At 42.3% G+C, this 26,200-nt stretch overlaps 1 protein-coding gene and 1 pseudogene across 18 annotated transcripts in view; one reads left to right on the top strand and one right to left on the bottom strand.

Moving 5' to 3' along the window:
• Nucleotides 1–26,200, top strand: part of GARNL3 (GTPase activating Rap/RanGAP domain like 3) — a 207,732-nt gene that overhangs the window by 114,318 nt on the left and 67,214 nt on the right. For 17 of the 18 annotated variants that reach the window (XR_006175434.2, XR_010593743.1, XM_042854456.2 and 14 more), the window contains 7 exons: nt 2,860–2,905; nt 3,708–3,814; nt 6,994–7,109; nt 10,238–10,342; nt 15,226–15,300; nt 16,545–16,656; nt 17,432–17,530. Coding sequence is in view for 16 of the 18 variants with exons in the window: in XM_042854456.2 (XP_042710390.1) it covers nt 2,860–2,905; nt 3,708–3,814; nt 6,994–7,109; nt 10,238–10,342; nt 15,226–15,300; nt 16,545–16,656; nt 17,432–17,530 (660 nt within the window). In the remaining 2 variants the exon portion in view is untranslated. The remainder of the gene's footprint in view (nt 1–2,859; nt 2,906–3,707; nt 3,815–6,993; nt 7,110–10,237; nt 10,343–15,225; nt 15,301–16,544; nt 16,657–17,431; nt 17,531–26,200) is intronic. The other variant, XM_042854464.2, reaches the window with a different exon arrangement.
• LOC135976524 (NADH-ubiquinone oxidoreductase chain 2-like) lies at nt 20,396–26,140 on the bottom strand (annotated as a pseudogene).

Genomic DNA, 26,200 nt, shown 5'->3' with positions numbered 1-26,200 from the left:
AGTTCAGGAGATGCTCCTACATAGCAGAACGCAATCTACTCGCAAGACCTATCTTAAAAAGTGGAAACGATTCACACATTGGTGTTCACCTTTCTCCTACCTCGGTACCTCTTTCATTTATATTGGACTATCTCTTGGGCCTTAAGCAATCCGGCCTTTCTTTCAGCTCCATCAGGGTCCATTTAGCTGCTATTACGACTTTCCACGACAGAATTGATGATACGTCTGTCTTTGCTCACGCTACTACGAAGCGTTTCCTCAAGGGACTACAAACCTTATACCCAGACATTAAACCACCGACCACCCCGTGGGACCTTCATCTGGTACTGTCTGCCCTAACTCAACAACCTTTCGAACCCCTAGCCACGTGCTCCCTTTTACACCTCTCGATGAAAACAGCGTTTCTAGTGGCAATTACTTCTGCCAGACGGGCAGGAGAAATAGCACCTCTCATGGCACACCCACCATATACGATATTTTTTAAAGACAAGGTTACCCTCAGATTACACCCCAAATTTCTTCCAAAGGTACGCTCATCATTCCATATTAATGAACCCATACACCTGCCGACTTTTTTTCCGAAACCACATGCGAACTCCTTTGAAACCTCAATGCATACACTAGATGTTCGCAGAGCCTTGTCATTCTATTTGGATAGAACCAAACCCTTTAGAACCTCCTCCAGACTTTTTGTCTCTATTGCAGAGCGCTCCAAAGGCACACCTATTTCTACCCAGAGACTCTCGAACTGGATCTCCCAGTGTATCCGACTGTGCTATCAGATGAAGGGGGTTACACCTCCAGACGGCATTAGAACACACTCCACTAGATCTCTGGCTGCCTCGGTCGCGTTCTTACGCAAAGTTCCCTTGGCTGACATTTGTAAAGCAGCCACCTGGTCCTCTGACCACACTTTTGTTAAACACTATGCCCTTACTCAAGGCCCTCTATCTGACATACGCTTGGGCAGAGCGGTACTTTCAACGGCGTTCCTACCAGATCCGAAGTCCCTACCTCCTTAAGGTACACTGCTTTTAAGTCACCTGTAGTGGAGCACCCACAGGGACATCTCTCGAAGAAGAAGAGGAGGTTACTCACCCTGTGCAGTAACTGACGTTCTTCGAGATGAGTGTCCCTGTGGGTGCTCCACTACCCACCCTCCTCCCCTCTACTTCGGAGTTGGGGGGCCTCCGTGGTAGAGAAGGAACTGAGGAGACCGGCCACGCATGCGTACTATTAACCTAGAGTCACAGGGGGGGCAGCTTCTGAGCATGCGTGGCCGCTATGAGTACTGCTGCAAAAATCTCCGGGCGAAGGCGCAGGGACGCACCAACACCTGTAGTGGAGCACCCACAGGGACACTCATCTCGAAGAACGTCAGTTACTGCACAGGGTGAGTAACCTCCTCTTATTTGCTCAGCTGTAATCTGCAGCTCCTTGTTATCAAATTCATGAGGGATTTGATATGTTTAAATCACTTATTTAAAAGCCCCCATCATGGGAAATTAGTGTGGTCCTGGCCATGCTGCTGACAGCTTTTGAACCATTGAATGCGTATGAGCTCAAAACTCTTACAAGGAATGTTATTTTCTTGGTGGAAATGACTTCAGCCAGCAGAGTAAGAGCCTGGTCCTGAGATGTATAGAGCGCCTGCAGCTTCTGTTGTAATGCTCACCCCTTCTTAGGATCAAGCCCAGTTGTCTGATCCATCTTTTTACTAAATTCTTTGAAGATATATTGTGGCCACAGACATGCCCTAAATTCTTTCCAAAGGTGGTATCTGCATTCCATGTGGCTCATTTAATTGTGCTGCCAATGTTTTCCCCCTCACCTAGTTGCCCATCCTGGGAAAGCTCTTCTCTAAGCTGTGTCTATAGTAGGAAAAATGCTCCTGTATTGAGAGTTAGATAAGACAATAATAAAACACCTGAGCACTGGCTACGGTACAGTCTCCATATTACTGCCACTGTTGGAGCTGTGCCACTGGAGAATTATAGGTCCTAATTTTTCTAGTGTAGACAAAGCCCAGAGCCTGATGGCAAAAGGTCCCTAGATTTTGTTAGGAGCACCCTAAAAACTCTTAGAAAGGTTGCTCAGATTTGTGTTTTCCTTGACACTGTTTATAGCTTAGAAGGTCATGCGGCTCAAAGGTCATGTCAAGGATCATTCAGTGTCAAGGAAATGTGCCACAACAAGATACCTCTGATCTGTTTCTATCTGAGACTTGCATCTGCATTGAATTATCTGGCTATTTTCCCGTATGTGCTGTTGCTAGATTCTCACCAGAGTAATGAATCAAGATTAGTAATAGATCTTGGTGCAGTCATGAAAATGTACATTGCTTTCCTACTTGGCCCTCTGTTTAACTTAATTATGCTGGAAGAATTTCTATAAGTCTGTGTTAGGAAATGTTATCATGTTGAAACATGTTTTTTAATAATCCACTCTGTGGTAACTGTAGACAAGAACAAGTTATTTTCAACATCATTAAGCCCAGTCGTGACTAGCTAAGATGATGCTGAATATGGCTTGTCTTTGTATATACTGACCACAGAGTTGTGACCATCAGATTAGCTAGCTCAGTTGTTGAAAATAGTGTTTAAACACAATACAACTTCTCATTGTAGACATTGACTAAGATACTTGCACTTTTTAAGCCTTGCATTTTAAACATTCATAAAAGAGGTGCCCTACCAGAAAAATCGAAGGTGCATAAACTAGAATTATATCAAATGTAATAAAACAATTAATATATTTCACTATATTTCATCTGCTTTTTCAACAGAATGGGCATTTTCAAAACAAGTGAACTCCATAGACATGAAAGTAATGGATTAATTTCTTTAACTTGCATGGCAGATATTTTTGCCTTAGTGAGATATAATAAGCAAAATGATAGTTACAGGTAGGTGCTAACTTTAACCAAATCATTTGCTTTTTTAGTTTGATGTTACAGTAGAAGTGGAAGTAAACTATTCGTCATAGTCCACCTATCTAATTCCATGAATTGGTGTTTAAGTGATCATGAAAGTGAGTGGTAAATGGTTCCATGGTGGGGCATAATGTAGTTGATATCTATGGAATTTTCCCCCACAACTAAGAATTACACCTTGTAATACATAGTGTATTCTACTGTGCCTAAGCAAAGACTCTTATGTCCCGAGTCAGTAATGTGACAGAGAATATAGTCAGGTGAGGAATCCAGTATTATTGTGTTTTTTCTGTACCCAATTGAAACTAGCCTTGCAGATAGGAAAATCTCTCTTTTGACCGTGTTACTCCTTATAATACTCTAGTTCTTGGATCCTTTTATATATGTGCCTAGGGTTTGTGTTGGAAAATGTCTAATACACAGTTTAAAAAAAAGGTAATGTACACAGTGGTAGGATTTTGTAATTGAAATGTAAAGTTTGTAATTTCATTTTTGTTTGAATAAGGACTAGATTCTGCCACTTTTGTTCTCATTGAATAGTGTATCATTCTACAAGAGTCAACTGAATGTAAAGTAATGTACTAGTTAATTGACATGTGTCGGCATCTGATCCCAGGTGAATATCCTGAGAACATTCATTGAGACTTGCGATTTCTGAAGTGTTGATACGATGTTTCCCAGTAACAATTTATAGTTCTTGTTCCTGCTTAAGCAGTATGTCTGGTACACTTTGTATGTGACTTTCAAACCAAATAAATAGTAATTCTTTCATTAGGCTGAAAATATTTTCAGAAGAAAGTGTACCTCTCTTTGGGCCTCCCCTTCCATCTCCACCTGTGTTCACAGATCACCAGGAATTCAGGGACTTTGTACTAGTGAAGTGTAAGTCTTTTTGAGGTCAAAGAGACCTTTTTAAACTTTTAGTCTGCTGCATAAGAATCTGCTCTTCGCACTTATTTGGGATACTGTAGATTGTAAATAATTTTTCTGCTGTGCAATGTTACAGTTTTATATTGAGTCTTTTTTAAAGTTTGGCTATTCTAGCCTCAGTGGAATATGAATCCCCTCAAACATTTCTATTTGGTTCAGATAAACACTGAACTCCCATGCAGTTAATGCTTCCTAGGTTACCAGATCCAATCTGGTTTGAGCATTTCAGAAGTATTTGTTCCATTGCTTAATGAATTGTTCATTTTCCAAAGGTTTCTTCTTAAAGACAAAGGAGAGTGATTGTGACGGTCCACGCCCCTAAGGTTGCGAGCGGCGTGGACTATCAGCCACCGTCCGTAAAATAGTCCTTGTCCAGGGCAGTGGGGCCTACCGGCCAGAGTCCAGGAAGCAACCCTCGGGTGGAGGGTAGCGTGGCCTAGCGGCCAGAGTCTTTATCATTGGGGTGCGACAGCCCCAGTAGGGGGGCCCCGACCCGGGGCCCTAACAGTAGCGTAGTGGTTTGCCACCAACTCAGCGGGGGGTTTGACCGAAACACACTGAGTTTCCCGGGGGGGGCGGGAGGGTAGGTACCACTCTGTCACCCTCCCGGGGTGCCTTCCTACCAGGCTCTCCGTTGGGGTCTCCCAGGAGTCGTTGGGTCCTTGGTACTCGTCGGATTCGGTCGTCTCCTGGGTCTTCCCCAATCGCCGGGGCGCAGGCAGTCCGTGGACAGCGTCTCTTCCCGGTGCAGTCAGTGGCTGTGGCTGGTCCGTTGCAGGAGCTCCCCCGGCAGGTCCTTCTCCTACGGGCTCCAGCCCAGAATGAGCTGGCCTCCCTCCCTTTATACTCCTGTAGCACTTGGAGCATGCCCAGTCTGCCCGGGGAGGTGGGACTTCCGCTGCCAGTCCCTGGGGCTTAACTCCTTCCGGATTAAGGCGGGGTAGACTGGCCCCGCCACAGTGATATTCGGAAACATATTAATCTAATGCCATTTCATATGTTTAGCAGTAAAAGGTGCCAGACTGGCAACTTTGGAGACTAAAGTACTTTATCTACAGAAAATGTGCAGCATGGAAAAGAGTCAGTATGTTTCAGTGCTGTTATGAATATTTTAGTGCTGTTATGAACCAGTTCCCGAGGAGAGAACTCAATCTTAATGGACTAATTCAAGCCGTGACCTCCTGCTAAGACTCCCAGGAAGGGGGCCACTGAGTACTAATCATGATTTTTGTAATGTAAACATCTGACCAATAGGAACTTGACTGAGAACTCACCAGTTCATTTCATACAAGTTACTAAAGAATAATCATTGATATTTAAATGGATTAGCAGTGTAGACTCCTAACTCATATATCATCCAACAGATTATTGGGCTGTGTGATCGAGATCTATGATTGCTCATTGCCCTTTAAAGCTAGAGGAATGACTCTAATTACTTTGATAAAATCTAATTAGAAAATGGCAAATTGCTTAATTTATTGAAAACTGCTTTATCAATTACAGTAACTCCTCTCTTAAAGTCATCCTGGTTAATGTTGTTTCGTTGTTACGTTGCTGATCAATTAGGGAACATGCTCGTTTAAAGTTGTGCAATGCTCCCTTCTAATGTTGTTTGGTAGCTGCCTGCTTTGTCTACTGCTTGCAGGAAGAGCAGCCCCTTGCAGCTAGCTGGTGGGGGCTTGGAACCAGGGTGGACTGGCAGCCACCCTATCAGCTCCCCGCTCCCCTAAGTTCCCTGTGCAGCAGCTGCCTGCAGTTCATCTGTGTCCCTCCCCCCACTGCCATGTGCTGCTCCTGCCCTCTGCCTTGGAGCTGCTCCCCGAGACTCCTGCTTGCTGTGCAGGGGGGAGGGAAAGAAGAGGGGGGCTAATGTCAGGGTGTCCCCCTCCACCCTGCTCCTGCACCCCGCTTACCCCATCTTCCATAGAGCAGGGGGGGACACACCAGGGCTCAGGATGGAGGGAGCTTGCAGCAGCTGCGGTATCAGCAAGCTGATCTAATTAACAAGGCAGTGTACTTAAAGGGGAAATGTGCATATCTCTCTCACACATACCCCCTCGCTCTATTTCTGCTGCCTTGTAGAGTGAGAGAGTTAACCCTTGAGGGCTCAGCCAATTGCTAGTTCATCAAGGGAAATATCCCACCTCTGACTCCTCCACCTCAACCAAGCTTCACAATCATCATCACTGTGTACCAATATTAAATTGTTTGTTTAAAACTTATACTGTGTGTGTGTGTGTGTGTGTGTGTGTGTGTGTGTATATGTATATGTATATATATGTGTGTGTGTGTGTATATATGTATATATATGTATATGTATATATATGTGTGTGTGTGTGTGTGTGTATATATATACACACACACACACACACACACACACACAGTATAAGTTTTAAACAAACAATTTAATATTGGTACACAGTGATGATGATTGTGAAGCTTGGTTGAGGTGGAGGAGTCAGATATATATATATATATATATATATATATAGTCTTTTGTCTGATGAAAAAAATTTCCCTGAAACCTAACCCCCTCATTTACATTAATTCTTATGGGGAAATTGAATTCGCTTAACATCGTTTCACTTAAAGTCGCATTTTTCAGGAACATAACTACAACGTTAATTGAGGAGTTACTGTACAGCAGTATTTGACATTCTTTGGGCCTCATATTGAACTTAGCAGAGCCAGAAGGAACTCTGAACTTTTCAATACAATTCTAAAATATAAGGCAGCTGCACTGACAGCCTGCGACATAGACAGTATGGTGGTACATTTTTTGTCATATATCAAAGAACTTCAGCACATTTACTGAGATTCAGGAAATGGTTCTTTTTAAATTAACTGTGAAATAGTATCTTTCTGGAGTTTATCTGGTTGTTTTTGTGTCTATAAAGAACGATACTAGCTAAATAAAGTTTAGATGCTCAAAAGAAAATAGGGTTAAAAAAACTCTTCATAGTCATGATGATAAAACAACTAGAACTTTTAGTTCAAAATATGCACAAATGTGAAACAAACCCAAATTAGTAATTTTGCAATGAATATCCTTACATGAAGACAACTTGGATTCAGTAAAGGACATGAAACCCCTTTAAGTAACACATCCTCCTTTATTCAATATGTTTTAGTAATAAATGGGGAAAAAGCCACCTTGGAAACCCCAACATTTGCTCAGAAACGGCAGCGCACTCTAGACATGCTGATTCGTTCTTTATACCAGGACCTCATGCCTGATCTACACAAGGTAAATCCAAGACTTGCGAGATCTTTATGCACTTCATATCACCCCCAGTGGCATATTGAGTGGCCTATTGCTCAAGAAGATATCCACCCTGGTGAGTATTGATTTGCATACAGTAAGTTGGATAGCAAAGGGGTGTTTTTCCTCTTTACATTTTAACTGCATGAAAATCAGCAATAAGTCATAAGAACAGCCATACTGGGTAGCTCACCTGCACAGTCAAGGCCTTCACATTTATTCTTCCTTCAATGATTGGCTGATATGAGAAACCTTGCTTCAGCAAGTCACTGAAGCAGTGAGAATGGTGCTTTATCTCTTCTCACTAGGACTTAAGACAAATTGAGATAAGTCAGCCCTTACTCTTAATCAGTAGAGGTCACAGGAGCACTTTTAGATGCAAGATCAGCAACAGATTGGACACCATGAGTCATCTTCTATTGGTGTCCAGACTCAAGCAAAGATATCAGTGAATGTCTGTCTTTAATCTCTTTGGTCATATGGCTACTTGCACTTATGTGACACCACATGTCAGACTGCATCTTTATCCTCTCCAAGTCTGGCTGAAGTTGATCTACCACCCAAGCAGACACAACATGACTCCACGAGTGCTTGTTCCTGGGAATGTCCTTTCATCAGTACTTGGTGGAACGATCCTCCGAATGGCTGTCCGGGAATGTTGTTTGTGTCTTCAGCTCCCACTGACACTTTAGTGAAAGATACACTACCTTCACACAGGCTGGAGAGCGTATCTGGGTCATCTGCAGACCCAAGGTTTTGGTCCCTAACTACATATAAACAGTCTAGAACTCAGTGTCATGTCCCACAGACCTCAAATCTGGGTCTGCGGGAACTGCTACGCTCCAACCCTCCAGTTGGCAGCCTGCTGAGAATTGCTTACTCAGGACTCATGAAGTCCAGCTCCAGTTCGAGACTGTACCCCTGAGGTTGTATTTGCAGAGTCCCAGAGCACCGATTGGCCCACTGACTTTACTTAAGCCATCAGCAAGAACAGGAAGCTATCCAAATAACTGGGATCCACCCTGCTCTGGACTGTGTGCCTTGTGCTTCCAGCTTGACTTCCTGGCATCCCAATCCCTCTTGACTCCTGGCATCTGGATTGCGGTTCTGATCTCAAGCTTGTCTCCTGCTTCTGATCTCCTGGTATCTTGACCCAGCTGACACTCAACTCCTGTTTTTTGACTGTGGACTCCAGCTCTGACCACCAGGTCTGGCTGCCCACCATCCAGCTGTGACACTCAGGGCCATTCATCTAGCTGTGATTCAGGACACCAGCACCCAAGTTTTGACACTACATTAACAGGCAAGGAAGAGCAAGATCATCTCTCCCCATGCCTACAGGAATTCTCCTACTGAAATCAATCTCATAGTCCGACACTCATGTGGGGTTCAAAACAATTTAGGTGACAACTCAGTAGAAAATGGTCCCTCGAGCTTTCAGTCCTTCAAATAAAAGTTCAGAAGTGGGATCATTCCTCCACATACCTGTTCATGACCACTTTAAACAGCACATTTTGATCCGGAGGAGAAATGAGTCTGCATGCTTTCCCCTGGTCACTCTAATTACTAGGGTCCTCAGGAATGTAATACTGGTCAGGGGTCAAGTTATCCTAACAGCCCCAGTGGGGCTGGGGGGAGGAGGTGAGTTTTAGTATTCAGAGATGGTACACTTATCAGTTCAAGTTACTGATCAGTCTGGACATCATAATGCAGAACCAAAGACTGGTTCTACACCCAGACTTAGTGTCTCTACAGCTAACAATTTGGATGTTATTAGGCTGATCTTGGAGCATAGACTTTCCGCTGCAGAGGTACAGGATCATAGAATTATAGAAGATTAGGGTTGGAAGAGACCTCAGGAGGTCATCTAGTCCAACCCCCTGCTCTAAGCAAGACCAACCTCAACTACCGGTAAATCATCCCAGCCAGGGCTTTGTCATTCTCATTCAGAGCTTAAAACCTTTAATAAGGTATACTTATGGGGCCCAGTGGAAACAGTTTTCAGTATGGGTGTGTCATTATAATTTTACCCATTGGAGGGGTCTGTACCTGTTATTGAGGTAATCTGTTATCATTAAAGTATTCAGATGTCTTGACTAGATCTAGTAAAGTTCACTTAGCACTGATAGCTGCCTATTATCCTTCAGTACAGGAACACGCACTTTTCCCCCATGATTTTATTCCTACTGTAACTAGTTTTTTGAAGGGGTTAACACATATTTTTCCATCTGTTAAGGATTTTTCCCTTCTCTGGGACCTAAACATAGTCTTCCTGATGCAGCCTCCATTTGAACATATGTCATCCTGTTCTTTGTATCATTTGTCTATTAACATGGCATTCTTGGTGGCTACTACCACTGCTCGCAGAATAGCAAAATCCAAACACCGATGGCAGGACCATCTTATACCACCTTTCGTGAGGATAGTTACTCTTTATCCTCATTCCAAATTTTTGCCTAAAATAGTGTCAGACTTTTTCGTTTAAATCAGTTCATTCACTTGTCAGTGTTCTTTCAAAGACCTCACTCATCCACTGCAAAGGCTAAACTTCATACTTCGGAAGCTTTTAAGCACAACCTTGAATTACTTCAATAGGACAAAATCATTTCCAAAAACCATCAAGACCATTTGTATCTTTTGGTAATAAGTCCAGAGGATATGCTATTTCAACATAGAGACTCTCAAAATGGGTGTCAGACAGCATTAGAATGTCTAAAGAACTGAGTGAGTTAACTCCTCTGTCTCATATCAAAGCACATTCTGCCTTACACCAGGCCCCTTATACTAGGCCTCAAGTCTCAGGCTCTCCCTTTCTACTGCATATGTCATCTTTCATATACTGGATAGCACCTTGATACATGTGAAGAGTATTGCAGCTACTCCACAATCTTGTAAATCAAAGGCTAAAGCATGCATTCTTAGATTCATCAGTAGGAACATTTTAAGGGAGGGCGGTTATTTTTTGTTAGTAATCTAAACTTGAACTGAGGTCACAGGAAAATGCTGAAAGAATACAGCAGAGTCGAGTAATGTCAGATGAAATTTTTAAAAAATTGAAAAAGTTTGGGTCAGTAAGACTCTCTCTCTCTCTCTCTCTTTTTTTTTTTTTTAAGAACATGCTTAATAGGAGGTCGTTTAGTGATGTGTTACCAGAATCCCCTAGATCAGCACGGAAGAAAGAGGAGGCCCGTCAAGCAGAATTTGTCCGACTTGGTCAGGTAGGTTTTATGTAGAAAGTATTGGTCAAATTAATTACTCCACTGGGATGTGTGGAGTAAGATTAGGGATGTCTGGCCAAAAACAGGCTTGTGAGAGTCCAACTGGTTTTAGCTTATCTGAGGCAGAATGATATAAGCAAATCAAGGTGCTGACTGCATTTGCTGCTGTTAATTTAGTCATGGATCTCATTAAATATATTAGGAGCACTTTCAGGAACAAACCCATCAGCAGAAAGAGGGAGATGTAGTTAATCTGTATTGTGGTAATACAGCATTTAACACTTATCTGAAGTGTTCCCTTTATTTAGTAAAATTATATTATATTATATTATATTATATTATATTATATTATATTATATTATATTATATTATATTATGGGAAATATTTAGAAAAATGGTGATGGTAACTCAAAGCAAATGAGACCTTGATAATCACACAAAATTCTTGATTTTTATAGTGTAAAAATGTAGATTCAATTTACTGATTTTGTTTTAATTTTTTAAGTAAATTGACATACAATATAGTGAAGACGACAAATGTGTCGGAGAAAAACAGAGTTCTCACTCTCTTTGGTTGGGTGCAGCAAAGTCAGATACTGTATTCTCAAGCAATTGCATAGAGGGGGAGAGTGCACTAGGACACAGGGTTTCCCCCTCCTAGGCAGGTCTTTGTCTAGAGAAACAATTACAGCAAGCATTTATACCTTTTGTTACATACAATAATGAGCAACAGCTGCATTGTGTTTATACATAGGTCATCCTGATATCTTATTTTGCACATCTATTTAGACTCTAGTCTAAGGTCGCAACAACTTCTCACACAGTTCTTTCCCACTCGCCTCACACAATCCTCGCTTCTACAAATCTCGCGTTATTAGGGTTACAGCTAGCCTGACTCTTGCTCACAGAAAAGACTGTTTGCATTGAAATCCCCTTCAAATCCCTGTCAGTTCTTGCTCTACTTCTACAAGTGCTAGGGCAGAAAATTACACTAGCAATAAGTTAATTAACTAGGCAATAATATAAATGACGGAAGTACAGCTAAATAGGGAATTGAGCAGAATTACATTCACAGAAAGGATAATGATCAGAGGGTGAGTTATTAAGGAAGCTGATTTAAGTAAAAAAGAATAACAACTTTGAGATGCCACTGTGGATTTCTGAAGAAAGAATGAATCAAGGCATATGTGGAACTAGCAGGAAGCAAAGATTTAAATAAATCCAAAATATGACAGGCAGTCTTTTTTTGGTCTGGAAATAATTGGCTTACCTCCTTGGCTTCAGTTGAGGTTCAAAGTTCTCAATAGTGCAGCTGAGGTGGAGAAGTGCAAAGATGTATAGGTATGTATAGGTATTGTGAATTTGGGCATCTCTCAAAATAAATTAGCTACTTGCAATGCTTGCTAAGAATTAGTTTTCCTATCAGTCTTTAAAAGGAAGTTAAAAACATAAGAATAGCCATACTGGGTTAAACCAAAGGTCTATCTAGCTCAGTATCCTGTCTTCCAACAGTGGCCAATGCCAGGTACTCCAGAGGGAATGAACAGAACAGGTAATCATCAAGTGATCCATCCCCTGTCACCCATTCCCAGCTTCTGGCAAACAGAGGCTTGGGACACCATCCCTGCCCAACCTGGCTAATAGCTAGGGCCCTACTAAATTCACCGCCATGAAAAATGCGCCATGGACCGTGAAATCTGGTGTGTTTTTACCTTATACTATACAGATTTCACAGGGGAGACCAAAATTTCTCAAATTGGGGGTCGTGACCCAAAAAGGAGTTGTAAGGGGGTCACAGGGTTATTTGAGGGAGCTCCCAGTATCGCCACCCTTACTTCATCGCTGCCTTGAGAGTTATGTGGCTGGAGAGCGGCAGCTGTTGGCTTGGTACGCAGCTCTGAAGGGAGTGCCCTGCCAGCAGCAGCACAGAAGTAAGGGTGGCAATACCATACCATGCCACCCTTACTTTTGCACTGCTGCCTTCAGAGCTGGGCAGCCAGAGAGTGGTGGCTACTGACTGAGGGCCCAGCTCTGCAGGCAGCAGCGCAGAAGTAAGGGTGGCAATGCCATACCATGACATCCTTACTTCTGCGCTGCTGGTGGTGGTGACTCTGCCTTCAGAGCTGGGGTCCCAGCCAGCAGCTGCCACTCTCCAGCTGATCAGCTATGAAGGCAGCTCTGCCACCGGCAACGCAGAAGTAAGGGTAGAAGTACTGCAACCTACAATAACCTTGTGACCCGACCCACCCCCCTCCACACACACACACAACTCCTTTTTTTTGATTCAGGCTCCTACAGTTACAACACTATGAAATTTCAGATTTGAATAACTGAAATAATGAAATTTACAATTTTTAAAATCCTATGACCGTGAAATTGACCAAAATGGACAGTGAATTTGGTAGGGCACTACTAATAGCCATTGATGGACCTATCCTTATCTAGTTCTTTTTTTAACTCTGTTATAGTCTCGGCCTTCACAACATCCTCTGGCAAAGAGTTCCACAGACTGATTGTGCATGGTGTGAAAAAATATTTTTAATAATACTTTAAAAAATATTTAAACCTGCTGCCTATTCATTTCATTTGATGATTCCTAGTTCTTGGGTTATGAGAAAGGAGTAAATAACACTTTCTTATTTATTTTCTCCACACCGTATTCTCCCTTTGTCATCTCTTTTCCAAGCTGAAAAGTCTGTCTTATTAATCTCTCCCCATACGGAATCCATTCTATACCCCTAATCAACTTGTTGCCCTTTTCTGAATCTTTTCCAATTCCAATATATCTTTTTTTGAGATGGGGCAACCACATCTGTATGCAGTATTCAATATGTGGGCATACCATGGATTTATATAGAGGCAGTATGATATTTTCTGTCTTATTATCTATCCTTTTCTTAATGATTCCCAACATTGATTGCTTTTTTGACTGCTGCTGCACATTGAGTGGATGTTTTCAGAGAACTATCCACAATGACTCTGAGATCTTTCTTGAGTGGTAATAGCTAACTTAATCCCCATCAGTTTATATGTATAGTTGGGATCATGTTTTCCAATGTGCATTACTTTGCATTTATAAACATTGAATTTCATCTGCCATTTTGTTGCCCAGTCACCCAGTTTTGAGACATCCTTTTGTAGCTCTTCGCAGTCTGCCTGACACTTACCTATCTTGAGTAGTATTATATCATCTGCAAATTTTTCCACCTCACTGTTTACCCCTTTTTCCAGATCATTTATGAATATGTTGAATAGGACTGGTCCCAGTACAGACCCCTCAAGGACACCACTATTTACCTCCCTCCATTCTGAAAACTGACCATTTATTCCTACCCTTTGTTTCCTATCTTTTAACCAATTACCGATCCATGACAGAACTTTCCTTCTTATCCCATGACTGCTTACTTTGCTTAAGAGCCTTTGGTGAGGGACCTTGTCAAAGGCTTTCTGAAAATCTAAGTACGCTATATCCACTGGATCCCCCTTGTCCACATGCTTATTGACCCCTTCAAAAAATTCTAGTAGATTGGTTAGGCATGATTTCCCTCTACAAAAACCATGTTGACTCTTCCCCAACAAATTATGTTCATCTATGTGTCTGACAGTTTTGCTCTTTAGTAGAGTTTCAACCAGTTTGTCTGGTACTGAAGTCAGACTTACCGGCCTGTAATTGCCGGGGTCACGCCTGGAGCCCTTTTTAAAAATTGGCATCACATTAGCTATCCTCCTATCATTTGGTACAGAAGCTCATTTAGATGATAGGTTACAGATGACAGTTAGCAGTTCTGCAATTTCACATTTGAGTTCCTTCAGAACGCTTGGGTGAATACCATCTGGTTCTGATGACTTACTACTACTTTAGTTTATCAATTTGTTGCAAAACCTCCTCTAATGACACCTCAATCTGGGACAGTTCCTCAGATTTGTCACCTAAAAAGAATGGTTCAGGTTTGGGTATCTACCTCACATCCTCAGCCCTGAAGATTGATGCAAAGAATTAATGTAGTTTCTCTGCAATAGCCTTATCATCCTTAGTGGTCCTTTAGCATCTCGATAGTCCAGTGTCCTACTGATGGTTTAGCACGCTTCCTGCTTCTGATGTAGAAGTTATTCCATAAAGAGGAATTTGCGTTCTTCTTTGTGTGCATTATTCAATCACTGTTGGTTCCATTTGACTATACGGTACTGAAACACTGGATTTTGATCTGGTTGTGAAGCTCTTCTAATCATTGACAATATGGAAGGATAAACTAATTCAGATTCTCATTTGTCTTCTCACTGCTACTTTGTGCAACATTGGTATTGTGTTCTGTACTATGAGCGAAGTATTTTTCAAAATCAGCATGCTTCTGTCGACCTGCATCTTGAAAGGTTTGTAATGCTGTTCATGACAAATTTGGGTTATATCATTCCACAAGAATGTGCAAATAGTGTCACTTAATGTCTTGAAATGCACTTTTAAAAATGTGACATTAACTATATAGGGCCAGATTCTCAGCTGGTGTAAAGGGTGTAATTAGCTCATGGACTTAATTTGTGGGTGTGAGGACTTATTATTATTTAAGGTGTTCTCCATTAATATATTTGCTATGTTAAGTTTTGTTTTTGCCAACAGCAGATATATATTGTCTAAAACCATATAATTTTCCAGCATCTTATTGAACAGTTTAATCTCTGCTCAAAACACACGGAATAGCTGGTTTTCTTATAAAGAAATTATGTAATGTGGCACAGAAATTCAGAGCTGGATCTATTGTAATTATAGTCTGAAATTGCTTCCCTCCCTTCCCCAATAGTCAGTCTCCATATCTTTATAATTTATTTATCAATTTGGTGTTACCAATTAAGAACACACTTTAAATGAAATATCTGTCTTGTTTAAGGCACTGAAACTGAAAACCATTGTGAGAGGAGATGCCCTAACTAGTTCAGCAACCACAAGCCTCTATAAAAAGGAGGTGAGTGGACATTCATACATGATAATATGCAAAGTTTGCTCAAAATCTTGGCTTTCCAGGTTCTACTGAATATGGGACTACATTCCAAATCTTATAATGCATATATGTAATTTGATTCAGTAACAGAAGAGAAAACATTGACATATTGATCCATGTATCGGTGTATAATATCAAAATGGTTCTGCAGGAAAGGCCCAGTAGATGGATGGGTATGGAAACTATCTCTGAACTTAAAGCTGGTTTCAGCAATCCCACTTTTGTTTGGATGGAGTAGTAAATGAAAATGCCAGTTGATTTTTGTGTACATTTATGTGATACTTGTAACTTTTGCTTCATGCAAATAAAATTAAATTGCATTGTTGTTTGTAATAAAGGGCCAGATTTTTCCTGGCCATAGTGTGGCTGTGCAGGAGTGGAAAGTGCAAGGAGCACCTCTGTGCACTCTGCACACAGGCCAGGTGCAGAAGCAGCCCCTGTGCTTGGAGAAATGCAGGGACTGCACAGTCTATGCCCCAGGGACATACAGCATCCTGAAGAGCTTAGAGAGAAGGTGGTGCCATGGTCTGGCCCCTTTCTACACCAGCCCATGAAGCTGGTCAGGTAGAGAAAGCTGAGTCATTTAAAGTGCTGGTACAACATGTGCACTTCCTCTGCATAATTCCTGCTGGAGCTACTTGGAAGGGCAGTTTTGCACCACTACTAGCACATGCCAGTGCCTAAATGCCACAATCTGGACCATAGAGCATAAGGAAATTCCATATAAATGTTGGTAAACATACATTCTGGATCTGAACGTTATTTCTGAAGCAGAAACACAGAGGAGATATTTTCTAAGTGTTTCACTGGTTATCTGCTACAGGTCACACTCAGTAGAGTCAAGCTGCTGACCTCCCATACTTCTGGAAATTTACCCCAGATAGTTTATCTTGAAGTGAAAGAACATTCTGAATACCAAGTGCTGTCTCTTCCTGCACCTGCAAGATGTGACCTTTTCCCAAAAGGAGATTCAGTGCCCCAGTCTCACAAATGTAGCTTATATTTATTAACCTCCCAAACTAATTGAGAGAGGGAATTTTTGCCTCCCCCGGCAAACAGACCAAAGTCTGATATTTTTAACTCCAAAAGTGCAGCTTTGAGCATTCTGTCCTGAGTTACTTTTCAGCTATTGTACTTCAAATTTTCTCTGTTGATAAACTTTGTATTTCCTAGTGTATTTACCATACACTGCTTATGTCATTTTACAGCCATGGGAGTCCCAATGTTTCTGCAGTAATTTTCCTCATGAAGTTGTTTGTGCGGATTCTTGGGGCCAGTCCTTGCTAGTTTCTACAGATGTTGGTGTCCTGCTAATAGATGGTTAGTGAATGATCCAGCATTTGTCTACAGGTTAATATTTTTGTACCTGACAGTTTCAATCTGTGGTGCCTATGAGGATGTTAGCAGCTCTTCACTACTTAAGATAGTTAAAAGTCCACATCTATTACTATATATCCTTACTGTCAGGGGTTTTATAGCTTAACTGCAAAAATTTGCTCTGCACTAAAACTAGGCAAATCAGATCATCTTGGGGGCCCTGTTTTAATGCAGACTTCTGAATATTTTATTGGTTTCAGATGCTGTTTTCTTGACTGTCTGAGAGGACTTTTTATTAAGCCAAATCCAAGCTCAAGGGGTGTCCATGCAGCCTGCTTGTACTTCACAGCCCTTGATGCTTCCACTGAGCCTGAGGCCAAAGGTGGCTGTGTACCATTTATGTAGTCATCCAAGCCTGTTTCCTCCCTAGCACTGATTTTGTGACTCTAACGCCTCTTCCCTAGAATGCCATATATGGTAGTCATGATTTTGAGGAATGATATTGGGGGTAGTTGGTTCTCAGCAATTTTTCTCAAACTTTCCAAAAACTGTTCCTTTTAGGCTCTGTTTTTGCTATATGATTCACATTAGTGTAACTCCTTCTAAGAAGGAACTGCCATCTTGGTACTGTATATAAAGTGGCAGTATGCCAGATGCCTCATTTTCACAGAAAAATAACCACGTTTTTGTTACAAGAAACAAGATGCTTTAAAATCACTAGTCAGCAAATTGTAGTGTCAAAAATGTGTTCTAATTGGGGGTCATGTTTCCTTTCCAGATGGCCAGTCATCAGTGCAAGTATTTGATAAAACTCTCCAGGTGAAACAGATGCATGTGCTGGAAGCTTTGGACCTTTTGATTACTAGAGCAGACAAAGGTAGGATTCCTTACCTCTTGGTTCCAATATGAATGTGGCTGCACACTATTACTTTACTCGTAGCTCAGTAGAAGGTAACAGTTTATGCACTTGCCCTTTCAGAATGCTATTTCATTTTGTCAGTAATTCTCTTTTAAAAAGTTTTTTCCGTTTCTACTGTATTTATTCCCAGGTCTCTCACCTTCACCTGCCTTCTTACTTTCCTACCCAGATGAATTTCTTTCACTATTTCTGATCCAATGGTATGTGAACAAGTTTACTAGTCAGGACTGGTGGAAGACAATGTCCCAATAACTGATGTTATGAGACACTGGCATTACACTTACACATCACTTTGTTCCCACTTATCATTGGAGCTTCCAGCAGTATGAATATGCAACACCAGATCTATCATACAGCAGAAGCTGCTTTTCCTTTGATGGGGAAATCCTCTTAGTTTTAAGTAATTCCTGCTTGTTGCTGGTATTGTGACTTTTTGGACCAAATCCTGCTTACCTTATTCACGCAAGTAATCCTACTGACTTTAATGAGCAGGAGTCACCATCCTAGTTTACAAGCTGGAAGACTTATTAGAATTGCCCTCCATTCCAATTGTGATGGTCAGGAAACAAGTGAATTCAAGAGTTGAAATGTCTCGGTTTCTGTAGTTCTAATATCTGCCAAAATGCAAAGTTAAAATATTTTCTATAGAATTAAATAGATATTAAAGTGGGAACAAGTTCTTGGCAGTATCTTTTCTACAACTCATTTTGATTTAACTCAGCTATATCATGAAATTTATACATTTACTTATGTTCTGTCAATTATCAGAAGAAAGCCTGTAGTAACAGTGGCTTTTAATCTTGTGACAAAATTCTTACCATGCTCTTCACTCCATAATTAATAATAAATAAATATTAAGGGGATTTGATATAGACAGTGCAGACTGTTTCATACTACAAGTGATTCTATGATTGTATTATACTATACCCTAATGAAAGAAATGTAAAGTTACCAATAGACACTACAGTTCAAAGGCATAAGAGAGCCACAGTTGCCTCTTTAGTATTGTATTTCCATATTGTGAAAGTACATAGAGAGGTGTAACACCAGCTAGGACTTAACAGAGGTAAATCTCTAGTGGTGCTCTGTCATATACATTTAGGAATATTAGAAGCATATCCCTTTGAATGAATTTCGAATGTTAATCTTACTTTGATATAACTTTAGGACATCATAAATTGATCTAGGTATTGTTCCAGGTTGCCCTGGTCTCTGTTATTGTGGACTTTATTTCAGTTAGCATTCTGCTCTGTTGAAAAAAAGAGTACTTGAGGACAAGAAGAAATCTTTATTTTTAAATTTATAGCTAGCAGTTGTCTTTGTTGCCATGAAAATGACACACACATCTTCCTGTTAAAGTAGCAGTACAGAAAAGTCTACTTAACACTAACCAACATTTGAAAAAATGTCAAGTATCAGAGGGGTAGCCGTGTTAGTCTGGATCTGTAAAAAGCAACAGAGGGTCCTGTGGCACCTTTTAGACTAACAGATGTATTGGAGCATAAGCTTTCTTGGGTGAATGCCCGCTTCATCAGACACATGCGTCACCCACGAAAGCTTATGCTCCAATACATCTGTTAGTCTTAAAGGTGCCACAGGACCCTCTGTTGCATTTGAAAAAATGTTAGTTTCTAGAGGATAGTTAATAGGGTGGGTATGACAGGAAGTAGTGAAGTGGAGACTGTGATTATAGGGGCTAAATAAAGTTTTTGGTTAGTTTTGTGGCATCATTGTTGTGAATAGTTAGTTGAATTTGGTGGTAGTGTGATGGTTGTATAGTATGAGATGCATAAGTAAAAGAATAAGCTGAGGAATGAGAGTAGAGCCATCAGGGTGGCAACAATGATTGTGTTGTTTGGTTAATTCTTGTAGGATTAGTCATTTTGGTATGAATCCTGTTAATGGGGGTAGGCCTGCTAGTGATATAAGAGTACTGTATATACTCGATCATAAGCTGGTTCGCTTATAAGCTGACCCTCCCTCCCCCCAAGATGGATAAGTAAATATGGAAATTTTTTATAACCCGTTCATAAGCTGACCCTATAATTCAGGGGTCAGCAAACTTTGGCTCCCGGGCCATCAGGATAAGCCGCTGGGGGGGCCAAGATGGTTTATTTACCTCGAGCATCCGCAGGCACGGAGCGAAACCTAAGTAAACAAAGTGTCCCGGCGCGCCAACTGCTTACCCTGACGGGCCGGGACAGCAACTGATGGGGAGAAACTGGGAGTCAGGGGAGTAACCCCTGTGACCACCCCCCACATAACCCCACCCTTGGCCTGGGACCCCCACACTCTCCCCATTCCATCCCTTCCCAACTTATCTGGAGAGGGCCAGGGGAGGATGTCTCTGACCTGACTGGAGCTGCTCTGGCAGGCTGGGCAGTGCGGCCGCAGCCTGCTCCGGCGGGCCAGACCGGGCGGAGCGGCCACAGCATGTTCCAGCAGGCTGGGCTGGGCGGCACGGCTGCAGCATGCTCCGGCGTGGCGCAGCCACAGCCTGCTCTGGGGGGAGGGGCCGAGCGGCACGGCTGCAGTCTGCCAGCCCTGGAGCTGCAGCTGCTTTGGAGGCTGGGGGGAGAGCTGCGTGGCCAGAAGCGGAGAGACTCTGGCCCCGCCTCTTCCCTTCTGTCTCTGCTGGCTGTGCTGCCTCTCCGTGCTCCCTCTGTTGGGGGGAGGGGCTGTGTCCCACCTCTCCCTCTCTATACACGTTCATAAGCCGACCCCCTTCTCTGGTGCTTCCCTTTTTTACTAAATAAATTCGGCTTATGAACGAGTATATATGGTAAATATTATCAGGGTCTTTACAGTTGGAAGTTTTGTTCATTATGTTATTATGGTGGATATTTTGTTTGTTTCTACAGGTTTAATTATTAAGAATATTGTTTAGGTTATGATAATGTATGTGTAGAATGTGAGTAATATAAGTTTAGTAGATAGAGTGAGGATTGTGGTTATTCATCCTAGGTGGGCAACGGAGGAAAATGCTATGATTTTTCGTAGTTGGGTTTGATTTAATCTGCCTCATCCGCCGACTAGGGTGGATGTTAGCCCTAGTGTTTAACAGGTGGGGTGTGCTTAGGGATTGGGCGGTTATTACTAGTAGGGATAATGGGCTAGTTTTTGTCAAGTGGTTAGGATTAGGGCTGTTCTTGTGATGGTTCCTTGTAGTACTACTGGTAGTCAGAAGTGGAATGGAGCTAGTCCTAGTTTGATAGCTAGGAATGTGGTGAGAATTGTGCATGAGATGTCGTTAGTTAGTTGTGTAATGTTTCATTGGCCTAGTGTTCAGGCATTAATAATGCTAGAGAATAGGATTAGTGTTGAAGTGGTTGCTTGTATTAAGTAGTACAGTAACTCCTTATTTAAAGTTGTCCCAGTTAATGTTGTTTCGTTGTTACGTTGCTGATCAATTAGGGAACATGCTTGTTTAAAGTTGTGTAATGCTCCCTTCTAACGTCGTTTGGCAGCCGCCTGCTTTATCTACTGCTTGCAGGAAGAGCAGACCCTTGCAGCTAGCTGGTGGGGGCTTGAAACCAGGGTGGACTGGCAACCCCCTATCAGCTCCCCACTCCCCTAAGTTCCCTGTGCAGCAGCTGCCTGCAGTTCAGCTGTGTCCCTCCGACCCCCCCCCCCCACCATGTGCTGCTCCTGCCCTCTGCCTTGGAGCTGCTCCCCGAGACTCCTGCTTGCTGTGCTGGGGGGGGGAGGGAAGGAAGAGGGGGGCTAATGTCAGGGTGTCCTCCTCCCCCTGCTCCTGCACCCCGCTTACCCCATCTTCTATAGAGCAGGGTTCAGGACGGAGGGAGCTTGCAGCAGCTGCGGTCTCAGCAAGCTGATCTAATTAACAAAACAGTGTACTTAAGGGAGATGCACATATCTCCCTCCATTCCTGCTGCCTTGCAGAGTGAGAGGGTTAACCCTTGAGGGCTCAGCCAATTGCTAGTTCATCATTTAGCAGTAAGTAAGGGAAATATCCCACCCTCTGACTCCTCCACCTCAACCAAGCTTCACAATCATTATCACTGTGTACCAGTATTAAAGTGTTTGTTTAAAACTTATACAGTGTGTGTGTGTGTGTGTGTGTGTGTGTGTGTGTATTATATATATATAATATAGTCTTTTGTCTGGTGAAAAAAATTTCCCTGGAACCTAACCCCTTCATTTACATTAATTCTTATGGGGAAATTGGATTCGCTTAACATTGTTTCGCTTAAAGTCACATTTTTCAGGAACATAACTACAACGTTAAGTGAGGAGTTACTGTATTGGTGGCAGCCTCAATTGCTCGTGGATGGTGTTGTTGGGCAATTAGTGGAATGATGGCTAGCCATCAATTTCTAGTCCAGTTCATGCTAGAATTCAATGGTTGCTGGAGATTGAAGTACAATTAGGCTTGAAGTAATAATTATTCTTGTGTGTGGATTCACTAGTAGAGGAAGGATTTTAACCAACATTTTCGGTATATGAGCCCAAGAGCTTAGTTAGATGACTTTACTAGAATATAGTATAATGGAAGTATGGGGAGTTTTGCTCTCTATAGTATAAGTTCAAATCCTATTTTTCTAAGGAAATGAGAGGTTTTTAGCCTCTATTATTCACCCTATCAAGGTGATCTTTTAATTTCAGGCACATGTCCTTTGGTATGGGTGGGAGTCCTGAGAAGATCCCTGGTTGAGAATCAGTCCGGAGAAGGCAATTGGTATTGATATATGTCAAAGGCATAGTGCTAAGGTGATTGGGAAGAGGTTTTTTCATAGGAGGTCATATCGAAATCATGGGTATGAGTCTCGGATTCATAGGAATTCTGCTGAAAGTAGTATGACTTTTGATGATAATGAGTGGGAGAATAATTAAGGTGTGTTGTTAAGGGAGGCTGGGTTGAGGAATAGGATAGCAGTAAGGGTATTTATTATTAGGATGTTGGCTTATTCTGCTAGAAAGAATAGTACGAATGCTCCGGCGGCATATTCAACATTATATCCTGATACTAATTCGGATTCTCCCTCAATGAGGTTGAATGGTGCTCGATTAGCTTCTGCTCGGGTGGAGATGTATCATGTTGTTGTTAGTGGTCAGGAAGAGAAGATAAGGTATGTTGGTTCTTGTGTGGTTCTAATGTTTGTATATTAAATGCGCCTGAAAATAGGATTAGAGAAAATAGCATAATTCCGAGGGTTACTTTGTATGAGATGGTTTGGGCTACTACTTGTCGGGCTCCTATTAGGGCATATTTGGAGTTTGAGGCTCACTCTGATCAGAGGTTGGAGTAGACTATGAAGCTGGAGGGGGAAATTAGGAATAGGAGGCCTAAATTAAGTTCGGCTAGTGGGAAAGGTAGTGATAGTGGGAGTCAAATTGATAGGGCTAGTAAAAGGGCTAGGATTGGGGCCAGGGTCAATAGTGCAAGGGATAATCTTAATGGATATATTGGCTCTTTAATAAATAGTTTTATGCCATCTGCTACTGGTAGTAGTAGTCCATATGGGCCTGCGATGTTAGGGTCTTTTCATAGTTGTATATATCCTAGGTCTTTTCGTTCAACTAGGGTGAAGAAAGCTAAAACATAAGAATGGCCATGCTGGGTCAGACCAAAGGTCCATCCAGCCCAGTATCCTGTCTACCGACAGTGGCCAATGCCAGGTGCTCCAGAGGGAGTGAACCTAACAGGTAATGATCAAGTGATCTCTCTCCTGCCATCCATCTCCACCCTCTGACAAACAGAGGCTAGGGACACCATTCTTTACCCATCCTGGCTAATAGCCATTAATGGACTTAACCTCCATGAATTTATCTAGTTCTCTTTTAAACCCTGTTATAGTCCTAGTCTTCACAACCTCCTCAGGCAAGGAGTTCCACAGGTTGACTGTGTGCTGTGTGAAAAGGAACTTCCTTTTATTTGTTTTAAACCTGCTGCCCATTAATTTCATTTGGTGGCCCCTAGTTCTTATATTATAGAAACAAGTAAATAACTTTTCCTTATTCACCTTCTCCACACCACTCATGATTTTATATACCTCTATCAGATCCCCCCTTAGTCTCCTCTTTTCCAGGCTGAAAAGTCCTAGCCTCTTTAATCTCTCCTCATATGGGACCTGTTCCAAACCCCTAATCATTTTAGTTGCCCTTCTCTGAACCTTTTCTAATGCTAGTATACGTTTTTTGAGATGAGGAGACCACATCTGTACGCAGTATTCAAGATGTGGGTGTACCATGGATTTATATAAAGGCAATAAGATACTCTCCGTCTTATTCTCTATCCCTTTTTTAATGATTCCTAACATCCTGTTTGCTTTTTTGACTGCCGCTGCACACTGCGTGGACGTCTTCAGAGAACTATCCACGATGACTCCAAGATCTCTTTCCTGATTAGTTGTAGCTAAATTAGCCCCCATCATATTGTATGTATAGTTGGGGTTATTTTTTCCAATGTGTATTACCTTACATTTCTCCACATTAAATTTCATTTGCCATTTTGTTGCCCAATCACTTAGTTTAGTTTTGCTACAGCAATTTGGATTGGGATTATATATATATGAGTGGGGATATTAAACTAGAGGGCAGCATTTTCATAGTTGGAGAGGGGAGTTGAAGCCCTAAGTAAAGAGTTTACGCTTTTTGCATTGATACCTGGCTCTGCCACCCCAACTTGGCCCTTTTTTGGGGGCTTGGTTATTTGTTCTTATATTATTAAAGTTGATTTCACTAATATAAAGGAAGGCTTGTTTTGATATATAGGCCTTGCCTTTTTGGTCCTTTTGTACTAGAAAAGACTCAGTTATAGATAGAAACTGACCTGCATTACTCCGGTCTGTGTGCAGAATCAGTCAGTCTCTGGAACTGGTATATCACCAATCGAATCACGCTATTGGCAGTATACCTTCTGGGGAAGCAAAATGTGATTGCAGACTTCCTCCCCAGACATTTTGCAATCGACAAGTGGGAGCTCCACGACTTGGTATTGCACAATATTTTCACTCTATGCGGAACCCTAGCCAGAGATATGTTCATCTCTCAAGCAAACAGGAAATGCACCACATATTGCTCCAGAGAAGCCCTAGATCACCTCGCCCAGGGCGACACTCTGTTTCTTCCTTGGCTGGACCAGTTCAGCTATTCCTTCCCTCCGCTACCACTCCTGCTGCAAGTTCTGTGCAAAGTCTGGCAGGATACAGTACGGGTCATTCTGATCACCCCCTTCTGGCCAAGACAGTTTTGATTTCCCAACATCCTACACATGTCATCCCGACCTCTGATCATCCTCCCAACATTTCCCAAGCTCCTGACCCGGAGGAACGGCAAGATGAAAGCACCCTGATCCACATCTGCTCCACCTCAGGACTTGGTATTTGGATGGCCATCATCCTTGGAACGTTCATGCTCCACAACCGTGCGGGACATTCTTTCTAATAGCAGAAGGATTCTGTTAGAAGATGTTACCTAGCTAAATAGAAATGCTTTTCTTCTTGGGCACTTCAAAGAGGCCTTCTCCCAGAAACTGCAGATATTTCTCTCATCTTGGACAATATCCTCTCTTTGAAAACATCAGGCTTGTCCATCAGCTCCTTGTGAGTGCACTTGGCAGCAATCAGTGTATACCATCCACCTTTTCAGGGCTACTTGGTCTTTGCACATCCACTGACCAACAGATTCTGGAAAGGCCTGGTCAGAACCTTCCCACCTATTCAGTGGGGCTTAAACCTTGTTCTCTCTCTACTAACAAGCCCCCCCCCCCCCCCCCCCCCGTGAACCTTTAGCTTCCTGCTCCATGTCTCTCCTTTCCATGAAGATTGCTTTCCTTGTAGCTGTTACCTCAGCTAGAAGAGTTGGCGAGCTTGGAGCAATGATGGCAGAGCCTTCTTACACTGTATTCCATAAGGATGTTTCTTTTCATCTATACCCCAAATTCACTCCTGAAGTAGTTTCAGAATTTCACTTTAACCAATCGATTCACTTGCCTGTGTTCTTCCCAAAACTGCATATTTCTGCCGAAGAACGAAGACTCCACTCCCTCAATGTTCAGCAGACCTTGGCCTTTTACCTGCAAAAAACGAAACCCATCAGGAAATCCATGAGACTATTCATCACTATATCAGAAAGAGTCAGGGGGCGTGCTATCTCCACCCAGAGAATCTCCAAATGGATCTCTGGCTGCATTCTACTCTATCAGCTATTGAACCTTCCCCAAACCCCCCTGGAATAAGAGTGCATTCCACCAGAGCAGAAGCAACAACTGTAGTATCACTTCCGGAGGTACCCGTCCTTCACATCTGTAAAGCAGCTACATGGAGCTCTGTTCACACGTTTCCAAGACATTATGCATTGGTACAGGACTCCTCTGCCTCCTCTGGAATGGTGGTCCTCAACTCTGCTATCTACATCCTTGCACCTTCCTCCGACTTAGGTACTGCTTGTCAGTCACCCACAGTGGAATATAATAGGATCATCACTTGAAGAAGAAAAGGAGGTTACTGACCTGTAACTGAAGGATCTTCGAGATTCACGGTCCCTATCTGTATTCCGCTGCCTGCTCTCCTCCTCCTCCTCTGCTTTGGATCTTATCTGATTCATGGTAGAGAAGGAGCTGAGAGGCGATCAGTCCACCCCACCCTTTATGCCCTTGGAGAGAGG

The sequence above is a fragment of the Chrysemys picta genome, chromosome 18 (genome assembly GCF_011386835.1).
Source record: "Chrysemys picta bellii isolate R12L10 chromosome 18, ASM1138683v2, whole genome shotgun sequence".
Taxonomy (NCBI): Eukaryota; Metazoa; Chordata; order Testudines; family Emydidae; genus Chrysemys; species Chrysemys picta.
The sequence above is the reverse complement of the archived record's forward strand: the minus strand, read 5'-3'. Positions and strand labels throughout refer to the sequence as shown.